This window comes from Oryctolagus cuniculus, chromosome 6, assembly GCF_051225735.1.
Source record: "Oryctolagus cuniculus isolate XC-2025 breed Fujian yellow rabbit chromosome 6, ASM5122573v1, whole genome shotgun sequence".
NCBI classification, from domain to species: Eukaryota; Metazoa; Chordata; class Mammalia; order Lagomorpha; family Leporidae; genus Oryctolagus; species Oryctolagus cuniculus.
The window spans coordinates 72,722,965-72,742,835 of NC_142872.1; the positions used below are offsets into that span (position 1 = coordinate 72,722,965).

General features: G+C 42.0%; 1 protein-coding gene across 10 annotated transcripts in view; it reads right to left on the bottom strand.

Annotated features, from left to right (window-relative positions):
- The window catches only part of PRKDC (protein kinase, DNA-activated, catalytic subunit), a 177,743-nt gene that overhangs the window by 137,745 nt on the left and 20,127 nt on the right, over nt 1–19,871 (bottom strand). For 8 of the 10 annotated variants that reach the window (XR_011389983.2, XR_016235620.1, XR_016235617.1 and 5 more), the window contains exons 16-24: nt 17,944–18,096; nt 14,379–14,494; nt 13,238–13,397; nt 11,815–11,901; nt 10,972–11,091; nt 10,405–10,564; nt 5,864–5,970; nt 3,170–3,260; nt 1,915–2,078 (exon numbers count right to left, since the gene is read on the bottom strand). Coding sequence is in view for 5 of the 10 variants with exons in the window: in XM_070076562.2 (XP_069932663.2) it covers nt 1,915–2,078; nt 3,170–3,260; nt 5,864–5,970; nt 10,405–10,564; nt 10,972–11,091; nt 11,815–11,901; nt 13,238–13,397; nt 14,379–14,494; nt 17,944–18,096 (1,158 nt within the window). In the remaining 5 variants the exon portion in view is untranslated. Of the gene's footprint in view, nt 1–1,914; nt 2,079–3,169; nt 3,261–5,863; nt 5,971–10,404; nt 10,587–10,971; nt 11,092–11,814; nt 11,902–13,237; nt 13,398–14,378; nt 14,495–17,943; nt 18,097–19,871 lie in introns of those variants that run through there. The other 2 variants (XM_070076566.2, XM_089335204.1) reach the window with 2 other exon arrangements.

Below are 19,871 nucleotides of genomic sequence, written 5' to 3' on the forward strand. Positions count from 1 at the left end.
ATGCGGGTGCAGGGTCCAAGCACTTGGGCCATCCTCCACTGCCTTCCTGGGCTACAGCAGAGAGCTGGACTGAAGAGGAACAACCAGGACAGAATCCGGCGCCCCAACCGGGACTAGAACCCGGGATGCTAGCACTGCAGGCAGATGATGATTAGCCAAGGGAGCTGCAGCGCCGGCCCTGTTAGCACATTTTCAACTATCGCTTTCAATATATATTATTTTGAAGCACTTTAAAATTTTATAAATTAGGGGCCAGTGCTTTGATGTAGCAGGTTAAACATCTGCCGCAGTGCCAGAATCCCATATGGGCGCCACTTCAATTCCCAGATGTTCCACTTCTGATCCACCTTCCTGCTGATGGCTTGGGAACACAATAGAAGATGGTCCAAGTGCTTGGGCCCCTGCACCTCTGTGGGAGACCTGGAAGAAGCTCCTGGCTCCTGCTCATTGTGGCCATCTGGGGAGTGAACCAGCGAAGGAGAAGGAGGACCTCTCTCCGTCTCTCCTTCTCTCTCTAACTGCCTCTAAAGTAAATAAATCTTAAAAAAATAAAAATTTATAAATTAATACTAAATTTCAGATGACCTGCTTCCAATACCCTGGGCTAAGGCTATAACCAAACACAGACTATCAGCTTTAAATGCAACATTTTCTACAGCTGAAAGATTTTGGCAGAGGTAGGCATCTAGTGTAGCAACTAAGATGCTGCTTGGGACACCTCTATCCATGTTGGAGTGCCTGGGTTCAAGTTCCACTTCCACTTCCACTTCTGGCTTCTTGCTGATGCATACTCTGGGAAGAAGCAGATGATAGATAGCTCAAGTAGCTGGGTCTTGAGCATCTATACAGGAGACCCAGAATGAGCCCTGGTTCCTGGCTTTGGACTGGCCCAGCCCTTGTTGTTGAGACCATTTGGGGAGTAAATCAGCAGATGGGAGCTCTCTCTCTTCCTCTCTTTCAAATACATAAAATAGATAATTCCTAAAAAAATACTTTTTGTATATTTATGTTTTGCAAGGTTCTTTTTTTTTTTTTTTTTTTTTTTTTTGACAGGCAGAGTGGATAGTGAGAGAGAGAGACAGAGAGAAAGGTCTTCCTTTTTGCCGTTAGTTTACCCTCCAATGGCTGCCACGGCTGGCGCGCTGCGGCCGGCGCACTGCACTGATCCGAAGGCAGGAGCCAGGTGCTTCTCCTGGTCTCCCATGGGGTGCAGGGCCCAAGCACTTGGGCCATCCTCCACTGCCCTCCCGGGCCACAGCAGAGAGCTGGCCTGGAAGAGGGGCAACCGGGAAAGAATCCAGCGCCCCAACCGGGACTAGAACCCGGTGTGCTGGCGCCGCTAGCTGGAGGATTAGCCTAGTGAGCCGCAGCGCCGGCCTGCAAGGTTATTTTCTATTAAAATGATTTATGTTTAACTTTTATTTATCAATGACTCCTACTCCCTTTTTTTATTTTAAGATTTATTTATTTGAAAGGAAGAGTTACAGGGAGAGAGAGCAAGAGTGAGAGAGAATCTTCCATCAACTAACTCCCCAAATGGTATCAATGACTGTGGCTGGACCAGATTAAAACCAGGAGCCTGGAAATCCATCCAGATTTCCCATGTGTGGCAGGGGTCCAGGTACATAGGTAATCTTCCACTGCTTTCCCAGGCACATTATCATGGAGGTGAACTGGAAGTGGAGCATCTAGAACTTGAACCCAAGCTCTGATATGGGATGTCATAATCACAGACAGCAACTTAATCCACTGTGCCATAACATTGGCCCTGACACCAACTTCTAGTAAGTGAGTTTTCTAATTACTATATTACCAAAAAAACAAAAATTAATGACACTAGCATCGATGACATAGCCAGTATGTTTTAAAAGCAATGGACTCTAGATAATGAATGAAATGCAAAACTAAAAGTACTTTGGTTTGTCTGTCACTAGCTGAAAGGGCTAATTCTGTGACCCGAGGCAAGAACCCCTCCAGATGAATGACAGGCTTCATGTCTCTGAACGGCACTGCAAAGCCAAGCCTTCTCTCCACATCCCAGGCCATACACTTCTTCATCATTTCATCAGAAGATGCAGCTGTCAAAAAGATTTAAGAATAATATTTTTCCATTAAAAGTCTTATAACAACCCTCATTACTTAAACCACAATGCTTTTGTATATGTTATTCACTTTTCCTTTTTTTCAAAAAAAAATGTATTTATTAGAGAAGCAGAGAGACAGAAAGAAACAGAGAAAGAGAGAGAGTTCCTATCTGCTGGCTCATTCCCCAGATGCCTACAGCAGGGGCTGGGCTAGGCCTGGCAGAAGCCAGGAGCCAGAAATTCAGTCTCCTAAGTGGGTGGCAGGGACCCAGTTACTTGAGCCATCACAGCAGTCTTCCGGTGTCTGCAGCAGCAGGAAGCTAGAGGCAGGAGGCGGAACAGGTTATGGACCCCTGGTATTCCAATGTGGGATGTGGGCATCTTAACCAGAGTCTTAATTGCTAGGGTACACACCCACCTCCATCTTTCCTTTTAGTTTTGCTTCAGATATGTAATTACAACAATAGAAATGACCAACATACTATTTCTGAATTTAACTTAATGTAAAATTACTGTTAACCAAGTCTAACAAAGTGGAATGTTTAACATCCAATTTCAGTGATAATCACTTAGGTACTTTGCAGAAAACAGGAAATGAACAATATTTCTATTAAAAATCTCCTACTCAAAATATTTGCTTTCCAAATATAAGCTCCAACTCCCTAAATAACCAAAAGTCACTGGTATATTTAACAACTTCAAAAGTAAGAAACAGATGAATTTTTACTAACCAAAAAATGTTCATCATGATAAAACAATCTAAAAATATCTGAATATTAAAACTAGGTTTACAAAAGACTAATTTGCCTTCCTCTGACATAATGTGTAATACAAAAAGAACATCCGATTAGATTATGCCTCAAAAGGGAAAGCATACTTAACAAACAAAGCTAGAACATTTTCTCCCTTATCGATAAAATTATTCTGATTATATGGGTACAAAGTATTTCATCAGAGGAATACTGCTTTTTAGAATCTTATTTGAAAATATGTAAATCACAAATAGGAATAAACTGTGATCTGCATACACTCTAATCAAAGGACAAATATGTCCAGAGGTTAACTTATCTTAAAGGGAAGTTTACCTGTTACCAGATTTTTGTTTATTTGTCCTCCTAGAGATCCAAGCATTTGTACTATTCTAATTCTTATATCTTCTAAAGACAGTGCTTCATTCTGTAAATTTGAACAACAGGATATATGTGATACATGTGATAACAGCATTAAAAATTAAAGAGAAGATGAGAAGAAACAAACACTAGGTTACCACCCTCTCCTAATGGTTAATTATATCCCACAGAGCAGGGCTGATAATGAGACTGCAGACCTCGTGGAAGAGGTCACATCCCTTTCGGTTTTGCAGCCGGGGGCTCATTTCTTAGGCCAGAGGTTCCAAATGTTTTGGCAAAACCTCTTTTCATCTTAAGGAATAGCAAGAAGTCCCAGTGAACTTCTATTTATGTGGGTTGTACTTACAAACATTTATCACATTAGAAATTAAACTTAAGAAGTCTACAAATGGTTTTTATTTAAAAATACTAAACTCACTGCATATTAACACATTACATTCTCTTATGAAAAATCACTCTTCCAAATAAACAAAAACCTCAGTAGGGTGGCCCTGGTTTCACATTCCCGTAATCTCTGTGCTTGCTGCTAAAGACAGCTCTGGTGATGCTGGCTGGAAGAGAGAGGAGCACCACAGTAGGGTACTGAGATAATTGTGACTACTCTGATATTACAACAAAATTGCACCAGGGTAACTTCTTAAAGGTTAGTTACACTGTATAATCTGAAACCTAACAATGAACTGTATATACCTTTTTCACATTAAAAATCCACTGCTTTATTTTGCAGTTTGAATGGACTATTTGCCTATGCACAATGTTACCATCATGTATTGCTCATTTGAAAATAATGTATCATTGGATTATGCAGATCTTACAAGATGACACCTTTTGTTGTACATGCAAAAACATTACATTTGTTAACATCGCCCCCAATCTGATCAGAAAAATTTCTTAAATATGAAGAAGCTAACAAACCACTATAATAGCTACATATTTCTCAAAATTTTAATTTCTGCTTAAAAGCTTGAACTTTAATATTGGCAAGAGATGCTTTCCTGAAATGGCAGGTGTCACTCTGTTCATCTGAAAGACAACATCTGCTGACTAACCAAGTCTGAACGACTAGGGTATGGCTGTCAGTTGTTGTTTCAAGTACAAATGGCGCTGTGGTTCTGGGCTCTTCCTATAGACAGCTCCATGCTTCACTGGCAGCAGGCCCACTCTACACAGCTTCCGGCCTCACCACAGTGCTAAAAACACCTGGGCCCAGGGCAAGCATCAACAAAGTGCCAAGGAACAGCAGTGCTACCCACCATGACACCACAGTGCAAACGTCAACACAGTCAAACTGGCATTGGCCTTGTACCTGTGAGCCCCAGGAGTCCACATTTAGAGAACCACCATCCCAGGGAACATTATATTTGCAAACTAGAGATACACTTAAGTAATGCCTTGTTTATGTGTGAAAAAATTAAGAAATTTCAACAGTCATTTCTTGCCTTTTTTTTTTGGACAGGCAGAGTTAGACAGTGAGAGAGACAGAGTAAAAGGTCTTCCTTCCATTGGTTCACCTCCAAATGGCCACTATAGCTGGTGCACTGCGCCGATCCGAAGGTAGGAGCCAGGTGCTTCCTCCTGGTCTCCCATGCGGGTGCAGGGGCCCAAGCACTTGGGCCATCCTCCACTGCCTTCCCAGGCCACAGCAGAGAGCTGGACTGGAAGAGGAGCAACCAGGACAGAATCCGGAGTGCCGGCACTGCAGGCAGAGGATTAGCCTAGCGAGCCGCGGCGCCGGCCATTTCTTGTCTTATTCAATGTCTCAACCAAAAGTTGCCCAAAATAATGAGGTGGGAAGAAATTACATTATCAGTTTGAGACATTTAAAGTTTTTCAGGGGACAGCGCTGTGGTGCAACAGGTTACAGCCACCACTTATGACACCAGAATCTCATATAAGCGCCAGTTCAAGTCCCAGATGTTCCACTTCCAATCTAGCTCCCTGCTAATCCACTTCGGAAAGCAGCAGATGGCCCAAGTGCTTAGGCCTTGCCATCCACATGGGAGACCTGGATAGAGCTCCAGGCTCCTGGTTTCAGCGTGGCCCAACCCTGGCTGTTATAGTCATTTGGGACTAAACCAGCAGATGGAATCGATCAACTGATTGATCTATCTTTATCACTCTATCTCATTCTCTCTCTATAAATGACTTCCAAATAAATAAACAAATCTTTAAACTTTTAATTTTTATTTCATACCAAAAAATAGGCATTTCCCTAAACTAACTCGATTTTCTCCGTTTATAGTTTCTTTCAGATCATGTGACTCATCTCAAAGCTAATCTCAAGAAATTATCACCAAAAAGAAAAAAATCTGTTATGAACTAAAGTTGATAAATTTTTGTTTAAGATCTTACCAGTGAACAAATCAATTTTACAGATTTATGTGATAGGGATTCTGACTTGCATATCACATTCCATTATACCAAACACATTTGACAGTAGTAACAAACAGGAAAACAGAATCAAGACAATAAACAAGTCCTTAATATACTTTATGTTTTTACTCCTAAAAATACACTGGAATTATTTCTATATTACTACTATATTATATCTCTATGCAAAAACTTTAAACAATGTTTTCTGCTTTTCACAAGCATTAAAGCCCAAGTTTTATATTATTTATGACGAAGAAAATAGAAAAGATTTCTTACTGATGAAATGTTCTTTGTTTTTTTCAACTGCTTTAATGCAGCTTCAGTGAATCCTTTCTGGACAGCCCGAGAAAGTGCTGACACTTCCCAGTTATTCTTGGTCTCACCTATCAACAATAACAAAAACCAATATTAAATAGTATTCATTCATTCATTTAATGAGCAATAGGGAGAGTATAATATATTGCCATTAGAATCATTAAAATTGTAACTTAAAAAATTAACTTTCTAGAAAAATAGCATTAATAGTGGTTGTCTTATGTTTAAAGACCACTGTCTACCAAAAGTGATGTGGCTCCTTTACAAAGTGGCTGACTGCAGGACTTAGGCAGTCTGGCACTTACAGAGCCCAGATCACCTTGTCACAGTGCCAGGACCCAATTTCCATAAACAGGCCATGTGTGTGACAACATGAGCCTCAAAATCAATCACAAGGGTAAAAGATCAGACCCTCTGAAAAAGGAAGAATCCTTAAGTCTTTACTAATCTAGAAAAATAAATAGAGGGAAGGAACAAGTTAATTATTTTTTTCCCCTAAAGATTTATTTATTTATTTATTTGAAAGTGAGAGTTATAGAGACAGAGATCTTCCATCCACTAGTTCACTCCCCAAATGGCCTCAATGGCCACAGCTCAACTGTTCTGAAGCCAGGAGCCTCTTTGGGTCTCCCACATGGATGTAGGGGCCCAAGCACTTGGGCCATCTTTCACTGCTTTCCTAGGTGCATTAGCAGGGAGCTGGATTGGAAGTGGAGCATCTAGGTCTCGAACCAGTGCCAATATGGGATGCTGGCTCTGCAGTGTTGCAGCTTAACCTGCTCTGCCACAGCACTGACTCCAAAGGCAAGTTAATTCTTACAGTAAAATGCCAACTAGGATGAAAGAAGTAAAACTTGAGTAATAACTGATTCAAGAAGAACTATGAATGGATATTAAAACTCTCATGGTAAAAGTGCAATGAGGAGGGGCCGGCGCTGTGGTGTAGCAGGTAAAGCTGCCGCCTGTAGTGCCGGCATTCCTCATGGGCCATGGTTCGAGTCCTGGCTGCCCCACTTTCGTTCCAGCTCTCTGCTATGGCCTGGGAAGGCAGTAGAAGATGGCCTAAGTCCTTGGGCCCCTGAAACCACGTGGGAGACCATGTAACTCTGACTTTCAAATAAATAAATAAATATTTAAAAAAGAAACCATATCCAAAACCATAGCACCGTGTAACATATTTTTAAAAAAGAGTTCAATGAGGAATAAAAATATGTACAGTTTTAAATATCCTCTACAAATTATTACTTTTCTGGAAGCAATTATAAACTAATTAAAAAATATGGGATGCCAGCATTGTGGTATAGGGGATTAAGCTGCTGCCTGAAATGCTGGCATCCCATTTGGGTGCTAGTCTGAGTCCCTGCTGCTCCATTTCTGGTGCAGCTCCCTGCTAAAGACCTGGGAAAGCAGTAGCAGATGTCCCAAGTGCTCAGGGCCCTGCACCCATATAAGAGACCAGGAAGCTCCTGGCTCCTGGCTTTAGCCAGGCCCAATCTTGGGAATTGCAGCCATTTGGGGAATGATACAGCAAATGAAAGTATTCTCTCTCTAACTCAACTTCCAAATAAATAAATAAATCTTTACAAAAAAACACCGGGGGCTGGCATTGTGGTATAGTGGGTTAAGCCCATAGGTGCACTAGTTCAAGTCCCAGCTGTTCCACTTCTGATCCAGCTCCCTGCTCAGTGTCTGGGAAAGCACCAGAAGATGGCCCAAGTGGTTGGGCCCCTGCACCCATGTAGGAGATCCAGAAGAAGCTCCTGGCTTCTGGCTTTGGATTGGTCCAGCTCTGGCCATTGTGGTCATTTAGGGAGTGAACCAGTTGATAGAAGACTAGAAGACCTCTCTATCCCTCTCCCTGTAACTCTGCCTCTCAAATAAATAAAATAAATCAAACACACACATAAAAGTTTCCCATAAAAAACACACACACACACACACACACACACACACACCTGAAAGTACAGCACAAAACTGCTTTCCTGAACTGAGAAGTTACCAACGTGATGCATTACCACCACCACTGAATTCTTTAGTGTGGCTTCCCCACAGGGACACTATTGCACAGCCACTCAAACTGAGACATGAGTGACACTCCAAAACTGAGACATGAGTGACAGTTAACTCCTCAGACATAGTCAGGAACCCAGCACTGAGCCTAGTGTTTCCTGTTCAGAACTGCAAGTTGTATTTACCTGACCTGTTAGTCTCTTTTAGACTGTTCCTTGAATTTCTTGATTTGGATATTTTCTTCAGCAGTGCCTTGAATTTCATGATTTAGATATTTTCTAAATCACACACCAGTAATTTTGTACAGGGTCCCTACATTTGGATTCGTTCACTGTTTCCCCATAATTAGATCCAAATTATGGGAACCAGTTCTAACACCTTATCTCCCTTATTAACTGCTGAGTTAAATAAAATCGTGACCCTTGTTCATTTTATATCTACATAGGGTGTTTTTTTTGGCTATTTTTTTGAAAGGCAGAGAGAGAGGGAGATGAAGGGAGGGAGGGAAAGAGAACTATAGTCCATCTGGTGGTTCAATCCTCAAATGCCCACAACAGCCAGCAATGGTCCAAACCAAAGCCAAGAGCCTGCAACTGAATCTGGGTCTCCCACAAGAGTGGCAGGGACCAACTACTGGGGCCATCATCTGCTGCCTCCTAGAAGCTAGAATCAGAAGCAGAGAAAACAGGTACTCCAATATGAGATGTGAATTACCCAAGTGCTGACTAAACAACTGTGCCAAATACCCACTGCTATAATATGAATTTTTAAAGCCTACAAATGGGGGCCAGCGCTGTGGCATAGTGGGTAAAGCCAGCATTTGCAGTGCCAAAATCTCATATGGGCACACATTTGAGTCCCAGCTGTTCCACTTCCAATCCAGCACTCTGCTATGGCCTGGGAAAACAGTGGAAGTTGGCACAAGTGCTTGGGCCTTGTACCTGCATGAGAGACCTAGAAGAAGCGCCTGGCTCCTGGCTTCAGATCGGTTCAGTCCCAGCTGTTGCAGCCATTTGGGGAGTGAACCAGTGGATGAAAGACTTCTCTCTCCCTCTGCCTCTTTGTAACTCTGCCTTTCAAATAAATAAATAAATCTTTAAAAAACAAGTCTACATATGCTATGAAGATTAACTAGTTTAAAAATACTCGTTGCCATTATGAATTATGTAAAAATCTTGCAGAATTCTGACTCTTCGTGAACTCTGCAAATGTACTGAGAGCATCACACAAACCATACAGAGAATGGAATCTGTCACACACTTTCACTTAATGTTTTCAAGCCAATAACATTCAGATTTCACAATAAAACAATAACCTATGTACATAAAACAGAAATTAACACTACATTTCTACTTTGAAGGCAGCAAAACTTGAATTTTCCTATACATACTTCAGAGTCCTCTGAGCTGAATCTTCCTTTTTGCTTGCATGAGTGAACAATGTCCTTTTTCATTCTGGCTTAAGTAAATCTGTCCCCTAACTTTAGGTACTACTTTTCTTGATCAGTTATATCTTTGCCTGGCCAAATGATTTTTTTCTTTCAATCTTTTTCCAAACCTATTTCTTCTAAGATGGCTTTAAAAAAAAAAACTTCTTAACTGGCTATCATTAGTAATTCCTCAGTTATATTTTTAAGAATAAAAATCAAGTGAAATTAGGTCAAAATATAAAACTACTATTAAATTTTCTAATGGTTTTAATCTCTGCATGATTTATTCCTCAGAAGATTTTTACAAGGCAATAATATGAGGAATTATAAGCTCAAGATATTTAACATTGAATTCTAGCCCTTAAAGATTTATAAACTTTACTAGAAAATAAGTGAGTAAAATGAAAAATGGTTTTAATTTCTCAATTACATGTTACTCAAATTATATTAAGGTGAACTGGGGAGGTCAAAAAAATACCGTTCAAACATATTTGAGGTTTCAAAAGGGTAAAATACAAGGAGTCCCTACTACAGTTATAACATTGCCATTACAACTAATGAAGGGAGCGGCCAAGAGCCGCCTTAAAAGTGGCCTTGATAAAATAGAAAAATAGGAACTTAAGACAAACAGTTTCAACCCCTCCCCGTCGTGCCCTTTCGACCTAGTACTTTTCCACTGATACCCCCTCCCCTGTGCTTGCTCAAGCTTGACAAAGAAATGGCAAGGCACGTAGCCACCCGTTCCTCTTCCTCTACGACCCCCTCCCCTTGTCCATGTACTTTGCCCAACTGTCTAGTTGCCCAATGAACTTACGCCACCATATAATATGTTAATCTTGTGGTTTTGCCCTTTAAAAGCTGCGTGAAATGATTGCTCAGGGCTCTCTCTCTCTCTTTCCCGCTGCTTGCGGCAGCAGAGGGCCCATTTGCACAAATGAAATAAAACTGCCTCTTGCTTTTTGCATCACCTGGTCTGGAGTCTGTGTTTCTGGGGTTGTCACAAAAGGGCACCACTTTTGGGGTCCTTCACTACAATACACATCCCCATCCGTCCAAACCTTACCTGATGAGGTGGAAGTCTTCAAGTATCCGTCAAGGCAGGGGAGAATGTCTTTGTAGTAAGGCTGAATTACATGCTTGCGGATGTGTCCTGACCATTCTTGGAGGGCATTCAGGCCTACTTCGGCCAGCGGGGTATAGCTCAGGCCCAATTTGAAGGCCATCTGTATGTCAATACAAAGTAAGCTGAAATGCAGGGAATTTTAGATTTGAAGGGAAAAAAATTAACTGCAGTTTCTATTTAATATATTTTCTATTGTTGGGCCACCAGACAGAGTTAAAGGTTAAATGGGTACAGTTTGAGTAATTATGAGGACAGCAAGCTGCCCCAACCCAGATGACAGGGTATGCTACACACTTCCCACACACACAAGGCTTAACTCTCACATTAACTGGGAAGAGAAGTTCAGACAGGCCAAGTTAAGTGTCTTGTGTTCCAAAACTAGTTAAGTTGCAGAAGCAGAACCTGAGCCAGGTGCGCCCTGCTGGGTAAGCACCTGCTGACATACTTCCATCTCTAGAAAACCTAACACTGATGAAGAAATAGGTTTGTTCAAGACAATGTACCTACCTGCAATGCAGGAACATAGGCTCTGACATCAAGTTCAATGATGTCATGTGGCAAGGACAGAACAAAGGTCAAACAGGAGGCCAAAAGTTCATCTTTGTATTGCTTCATTTTAACTGATACCTAAAGGAGAAAAAAAGACAATGCTGTGTAACTGCATAGAGGCCTACAATTTGAAAAAAATATTTACCCTATTCTCAAGTACAAAAAATTGACATGTTGCCTTTATCTAACAAGACCACTTACAAAGTCACTTACAAATAAATCCCTAGATCCAGGAACATTTATTTTGTTGAAATAATTAATTCTTACTCTATGGAAAAACTAAAGAATCTACTTAATTTTGTGTTGTCAACACTCAACCGAATTATTTTAAGAGAACTTGGAGGATTTCTGAAGTACAATGACTTCTAGGTTAGTGTTTCCAGGCCATATTCCCAAGCAAAATTTAGCAAACCAATTTTTAATCAATTTTAATGCTGTTTAGGACACCCACATCCCATATCAGAGTGTCTGAGTTTGAATCATAGCTTTGTTTCTGATTTCAGCTTCCTGCTGATATGCATCCAGTGGGGCAGCAGTGATGGCTCAAGCACTTTGGAGCCACATGGAGACCTGGATTGAGTTCCAGATGCCTGGATTCTGCCTGGCCCAATCCTAGCCATTGTGGGCATTTGAAAAGTGAACCAGTGGATGAAAGAGTTCCCTCTCTCTCTCTCTATTTGCCATTCAAATAAATAAAAATAAAAATGAACAAAAAATAATTATGACCACTAGAATTTTTTCAATATACATTAATTTAAAAATAACGTATGAAAACACTAAGAGAAATCATTTACAAGTTACCTCTTTACCAAATTTTGCAAATAAAGCAAAACAAGAAAACTTTTCTGGGTCCTCAGGAGAGTGCTTCAGACTCTTAGGACTAATTCCCTGAGAAACAGAACAGCAAATTAGTGCAATGAACAACAAACAGGTGATTCCTGATCTGGCCGTTCCCTTCACAGGGGAGACCTCATCAATGTCTTCATCTCATCATTATCTTCACCTCCTCAATGACTCCTGCAGACTGGAAGGGAGACTGGGCTCCAAGGACATTTCTAGGCAGAGGCCAATCAGAAACAGAGACGGGGGGAGGTGATGGCTGGCCAATGGCGTGGGCCTAACTAAATCCATGAATCTTTCACCATCTTCCAGAAACATGTGTCTATGCCCCAAGTCAATCTGCTCAGCCTGTAATTAGCAAGTGGGCTCCTCTTGCAACTGACTTGAGCCTTTGTGGCTCTCAACCTTCAACAGGCACCAGAAGAGCCTGGGTTGCTGAGCCTCATGCCAGAGTTCCTGATTAGGTTAAACCTGGAGAGGGCCTGAGACCTCACAAGAAATATTAGTACTTCTGGTCCCAGCACCCTGAAAATTCCTGCCAAGCTTCCATAGTCAGCCAGGTACTTAAAAATCAAAGCAGAGGGCCAGTGCTGTGGCATAGTAGGCTAAGGCTCCACCTACAGTGTCATCATCCCATATGGGCGCCAATTAGTTCCCAGCTGCTCCTCTTACAATCCAGCTCCTTACTTATAACCTGGGAAAGTACACACGTGGGGAACCCAGAGGAAGCCCCTGGCTTCTAATCAGCCAACTCCAGCCATTGCAGCCATTTGTGGAGTGAACCAGCAGATGGAGAACCTTTCTCTCTCTCTGTAACTCTGCCTCTCCAATAATTAAATAAAGTTGTAAAAAAATAATCAGGCAGCCGGTGCCGCGGCTCAATAGGCTAATCCTCCACCTAGCAGCGCTGGCACACGAGGTTCTAGTCCCAGTCGGGGTGCCGGATTCTGTCCTGGTTGTCCCTTTTCCAGGACAGCCCTCTGCTATGGCCCAGGAGTGCAATGGAGGATGGCCCAAGTGCTTGGGCCCTGCACCCCATGGGAGACCAGGAGAAGCACCTGGCTCCTGCCTTTGGATCAGCGCGGTGCGGCGGCCATTGGAGGGTGAACCAACGGCAAAGGAAGACCTTTCTCTCTGTCTCTCTCTCTCACTCACTATCCACTCTGCCTGTCAAAAAAAAAAAAAAAAAAAAAATCAGGCAGAAAACAATACTAAGTATCATCCAACTACTATTCACATATCAACTTCTTATATATATAAACATATATATGACTGACTTTAAAACCACATATGCCATTATCACATATTTTACAAGGCATTTATATTCAGGCAACCTAAAAAAAAAAATCACAGGATTATTCAATGTTCTCCAAAAAAGACTTACCTCAAAATACTTTATTTTCTTGGCATTTCTCACTGCAATAGAAAGCAATTTGTAGAAACCACTGATGAGTGGCAAGCGTGTAGAATGCACAATTAATTCATATGCAAATGAGCATACCCAAGGTTCAAAAAATCGTACTTGTTTCCCAGGGAGAATGTCTCTGCAAAAACAAATTAAATGTCTGAGGTACAAATCCTTATCATGTTAATTTTTATTCAACTTTAAAAGCACTGGGGACACAAAACATTATGGACTATAATTCCATAACTTTTTAGGTATACCTATATTCTAAGGATCTTCTACATATTAAAAAAAAAGAGAAAAGTAATTCCAAGCTGGTACATTTAGGTGCATTTTAAAGGTCCACGTAAGTGGGGCCTGTGCTGTGGCATAGCAGGTAAAGATACTGCCTGCTGGGGCGGGCACTGTGGCGCACTAGGTTAATCCTCTGCCTGCAGCACCGGTTTCCCATAAGGGCGCAGGTTCTAGTCCTGGCTGCTCCTCTTCTGATCCAGCTCTCTTCTATGTCCTGGAAGAGAAATAGAAGATGGCCCAAGTGCTTGGGCCCCTGCACCTGTGTGGGAGACCCGGAAGAAGCTCTTGGCTCTGTTGCAGCCATTGGGGAGTGAACCAGCGGATGAAAGACCTTTCTTTCTGTCTGTCCCTCTTACTGTCTGTAACTCTACCTCTGTAATAAATAAATAAAATCTTTAAAAAAAATCAAGTACTCTTCCAAAAGATGAGTACGCATTTAAAAAAGACTCCACTTGCAGTGCCTGCATCCCATTTGGGTGCCAGTTTGAGACCTGGCTGCTCTACTTGCAATCCAGCTCTCTGCTAAGGCCTGGGAAAACAGTAGAAGATGGCCTATGGGAGACCCAAAAGAAGCTCCTGGCTCCTGGCTTCAGAATGGCCCAGTTCTGGCCACTGCAGCCATTTGGGGAGTGAACCAGAGGAACTCTCTCTCTGTCTGCCTCTCTGTAACTCTGCCTTTCAAATAAATAAATTACAAAAGTCCATATAAGTAATTCTGGATTTTAAGTTTCTTCCCATTTCTTAAATTTGTTATAAAGATATTTATAACATTATAGTTAACCACTGATCATTTTCATTCTTAAATAGTTAGAATTTTATAAAATACCTGCAAAATTCCACCAGGTTAAGGAAAGCTGAAAAATCTTTAGGTTTAGCAGGATGCAAGTTAGCAGCTGGATCTGAAGTCGGGATCACCCAAACACCAGTGGCCTCATTTCCATCCTTAAAAATTAATTGTACCAAATAGACATTGTACCATTGAATCATACACTGTTCAACAAGTCACATTCCAATTGATTTCATAGTCTAGGCCTGGGGCTATGAGAAGAGAGTGAAAAAGTGAGAAAGGCAGAGACAAGTGCTCTGGAATTCACAGCTGATCAGAATGATGTGACTAGCAGAAAACCCAAGACAAAATATGGACTCACGGAAAATGAAGTAAAGAGATGAAAAAGGGGCCGGCGCTCTGGTGCAGCAGGTTAACACCCTGGCCTGAAGTGCCAGCATCCCATATGGGTGCTGGTTTGAGACCTGGCAGCTCCACTTCCAATCCAGCTCTCTGCTATGGCCTGGGAAAGCAGTAGAAAATGGCCCAAGTCCTTGGGCCCCTGCTCACTCGTGGGAGACCTGGAAGGTGGTCTTGGCTCCTAGTTTCAGATCAGCACAGCTCCAGTCACTGCGGCCAACTGGGGAGTGAACCATCGAATGAAAGACCTCTCTCTCTGTCTTTCTCTGCCTCTCCGTTCTCTGTGTAACTCTGACTTTCAAATAAATAAATAAATCTTTAAAAAAAAAAAGAGAGAGATGAAAGAACCAAACAGAAAAACATGAAGCATAAAGCTGTGGTGTCATTTTGTGACAGAGCTAGCAATGATGCCTTAACAGAAGCAGAATTTCAGAAGGCAGAAAGTATCAATAATGACTTAGAGGTTTCAGGGCCGGCGCCGCAGCTCAATAGGCTAATCCTCCACTTAACGGCGCCGGCACACCAGGTTCTAGTCCCGGTCGGGGCGCCGGATTCTTTCCCAGTTGCCCCTCTTCCAGGCCAGCTCTCTGTTGTGGCCCGGGAGTGCAGTGCAGGATGGTCCAAGTGCTTGGGCCCTGCACCCCATGGGAGACCAGGAGAAGCACCTGGCTCCTGCCTTCAGATCAGCGCGGTGTGCCGGCCACAGCACGCCAGCCGTGGCGGCCATTGGAGGATGAACCAACGGCAAAAAGGAAGACCTTTCTGTCTCTCTCTCTCACTATCCACTCTGCCTGTAAAAAAAAAAAAAAAAAACTCCATAAAATAATGACTTAGAGGTTTCAAACTGAGAAAAGACGAATAATAATTAACAGTGAGAAAGAAAAAATAAGGGAAAATGTGATTTCTTAGAAAGTGTATAAATTTGAGTTTTAAACATTATGTTTGTGTTACCAAACCTGTATTATCAAATATAATATGTATATTCAGACCCAAATGTTACACCAGCATTTAGAAACATGGCGGGGGGGGGGGGGGGGCCCTAATATGGCCTAGCAGGTTAAGCCACTGCTTGCAACACCTGTAACTAGTAGTCAGAGCACAAGTTGAGTACCAGCTGATTTGCTTCCGATCCAGCTCCCTGTTAACATACCTGGGAAGGCAGGAGAGGATGGGCCAAGTATTTGGGTCCCTGCCACCCATGTAGGAGACCAAAATGGAGCTTCTTGCTCCTGGCTTTGGCCTATGGCAGCCCAGGCTATTCTGACCATTTGGGGAGTGAACCAGAAGATGGAAGATCTATGTTGCTCTGCTTTTTAAATAAATAATTAAAATCTTTACACTGGCACTGTGGCAGAGCGGGTGAAGCTGCCGCCTGCAGTGCTGGCATCCCATATGGGCGCCAGTTCGTGGCCCCATCCAGCTCTCTGCGATGGCCTGGGAAAGCAGTAGAAGATGGCCCAAGTAATTGGGCCCCTGCACCTGAGTAGGAAACCCAGAAGAAGTTCCTGCTCCTAGCTTTGGATTAGCGCAGGTCCAGCTGCTGCAGCCGTTGCAGGGTAGTGAACCAGCAATGGAAGACCTATTTCTCTGCCTCTCCTTCTCTCTCTGACTTTCAAAAAATAAATAAATCTTTAAAAAGGAAAAAAAAAAGAAAACAGGTTGTGGAGGCTGAGGCCCATCACAAAAAAAATAAATAAAATAAATCTTTAAAGGAGAACAAGAGAGAAAGAAAGAAAGAGAGAAAGAGAGAGAACTGGCATCTACAAAGAAGGGTGAGGCTCTGAAGACTAGACTGCAGGTGGCAGCTGGCCTGGGACAAAGCAGGGGCAGGACAGAGAGAGAAAGGGAAGCCACTAAAAGCATCAACAATGACAAGACGTGCTAACAGTTTCAGGAAGTCCCTTTTGGCAAGTTTTTTTCAGGTGAAATTACTTGAGACACATACAAAGCCAACAAAGTAATGCAACACTCAGAAAACAGCACACGCAGGAGCAATGCAGCCCCGGGGCCACTGCCTTTTCCAGCTGCAGTTCTCCACCCGATGCATCTCCTCCCCACTGCCTCCCAGTAGATGTTCCAGGTCTCAGCAGAAGCACCCAGGCCGGAAGCATACCTACCACAGTCTAGTCTGAAAACCACTGCCACACTCCACATGTCACGCCGGAACCCCAGCCCCTCCACACCTGCCCGGTTTGTTACTACGAACCCCTGTTGACAACCGGGCAGCTCCTCACTGGCAGCTTTGAGCTTGAGAAAGAGCAGTGTTAGCAGTCCTTGAGCACTACCTCAAGAACACATTCAACATCTCACAACCCTTTGCAGTTTCCTCAGCTACAGACAAGAAGAACCCCAGGTTCATCTACCCTACTACAAAAAGTCATTTCTACACAAATTATGTGACTCTTAACTATTGGTCAAGGAATCAAAGTATACAACTTTTTCCAAAATATTATTTTAATATACTATATATTTATATAATCATATAACAGTGTATGCAATATGTAAATGTTTATATATTTATATTATGTATTATATTTATTTATATATTCAATATATAATATACAAAATTCCTATATTTATGCATTTACATGTAATATATTGTTTTATATTTATTATACATTTATATTTATATATTGAACATATATAAATTTTGTATAATTTATATGTATTTATATATTATATAAACTTATATAATAATATATAAAGTACTATTGTTAAAAGCTAGCGATAGAGACCAGTGTTGTGGCACAGTTGCTTATGCCTCAACTCCAGTCATATATTGGAGTGCTGGTTTGAGTCCCCACTGCTCTGCTTCACATCCTGCTCCCTAGTAATGTTCCTGGGAAGACAGAGGACTATGACTCAAGCTCTTGGGGCTCTGCTACCCATGTGGGAAACCAGGGAGAGTTCCAAGCTCCTGACTTGGGTCTAGTCCAGTCCCAACCATTGAGACCATCTGGGAAGTTAGCCAGCAGATGGAAGATCTGCCTTTCAAATAAACAAGTCCTTAAAAAAAACAACCTAGTGATAAAATTTTCTATACATTAGGCTATGTCCAATAGAAAAACATAAATGGCACACAATAATCCTGAAGAAACCAATTTTCTTCAAACCCACACAAATGTGTTATCTTTCCTGAATATTCACATGCAAAGACAGTTGGTATAAAACATATACAAAATTATTATTGACAAAAACAACTAACCTCTTGCTCCCCAACGGTCTGTTTTTCTAGTGTAAGATCCAATTTCTCAACAATCTTCAAAACAGATTTTATAAATTCATCATAGAGTAAATGATTCAGACTTTGAAGAGAAGAATTCACAAAGAGACATGCTTCATCTGGTAAAATACAATCCTTTAAATAAGAGAAAAAGACTTCCAAATGTTGTACCAAGGAAGTAAGAGCATTTCAAAAGCACTGTTATGGACAGAGAGATGTATACATACATTAAATATTACGCAAACAGATGTGTAAACTGTAGCAGACAAACCTGAAAATTTTCAAGCTGCAAAATGTATTCACCTTCTTAAATTATCATCACAGCATCATTTCAGTCAAAGGGTCTTACCCAGCCACATGACAAGTGGTAACATTTGCACACAGCAATGAGTAAGACCACTTAGGTCCAATCCTTGCCAAAGCTCTTAGGCCAGTTACTTTGTGTGTGCATATGCACATACAAACACAAAGTGTCACAGTTAACACTCAGAATGTAATTGCTATGCTTGTGTACATACACATATGTGTACATACACAAACATGCATACATATACATGCATGACTCTCAGGAATGATTTAAAATATAATCATTACTTTAAAAGTGAAGCTATTCGGGGTTGGCGTTGTGGCACAACAGGTTAAAGTCCTGGCCTAGAGTGCCAACATGGCCACACGGGCGCAGGTTCGAGTCCCAGCTCCTCCACTTCCAATCAAGCTCCCTGGTAATATGTCTGGGAAAGCAGCAGAGGACAGCCCAAGTCCTTGGGCCCCTGCACCCATGTGGGAGACCTGCAAGAAGATCCTGGCTCCTGGCTTCAGATAGTCTCAGCTCCGGCCACTACAGCCATTTGGGGAGTGAATGAGCGGATGGAAGATTTTCTCTCTCTCTCTCTCTATCTCTAACTGTCTTTCAAATAAATAAAAATTAAAAAAAAAAAGTGGGGCTGGCGCTGTGGTGTAGCAAGTAAAGTTACCACCTGCAGTGCCAGCATCCCATATGGACACCAGTTGGAGTTTGGCTTCTCCATTTCCAATCCAGCTCTCTGCTATGGCCTGGGAAAGCAGAAGATGGCCCAAGTTCTTGGGCCCCTGCACCCATGTGGGAGACATAGAAGAAGCTCCTGACTCCTGACTTCGGATCAGACCAGCTCTGGCTATTGCAGCCATTTGGTGAGTGAACTAGCAGATGGAAGACCTCTCTCTCTCTCTCTCTCTCTCTCTCTGCCTCTGCCTCTCTGAAACACTGCCTTTTGAATACATAAATAAATGTTAAAAAGCAAAAAAAAAAAAAAAAAAAAAAAAAAAAGGTAGGAAGGAGCACTCTGAAGTCCTGGAACACTTGTTTTTGTTTTTTTTGTTTTTTTTTAGTGAATCTATTCTACCATTCAAAAATTATAGACAAATTATTCTGCCAATAGTCAAATGTTTTTAGGGGACTTAACCTCAAAACATAGGGATACCTGGGGACTGCTGCTGTGGCATAGCAGGTAAAGCTGCCCTTAGCCCAGTGCCAGCAGTGGCTGCAGTGCCGGCATCCAATATGGGCGCCAGTTTGCATCCCGGCTGCTCCACTTTGAATCCAGCTCTCAGTTATGGCCTGGGAAAGTAGAAGATGGCCCAAGTCCAGTCCACATGGGAGATCTGGATGAAGCTTCTGGCTCCTTGCTTTAGTCTGGCCCAGCCATGGCTGTTACAGCCATTTAGGGAGTGAACCAGCGGGTAAAAGACTTCTCTCTCTCTGCCTGTGCCTCCTCTCTCTGTAACTTCAGCTTTCAAAAAAATAAATAAGTCTTTTAAAAGTAAAAACTTAAAACACCTAAGGTTTTTCAAAAAGTAAGAATTATCTACTGACAAAATTGCTTATTCTAGGCTATTAATGCTCACAGGGAGAGGCATATGACCTAGTGGTT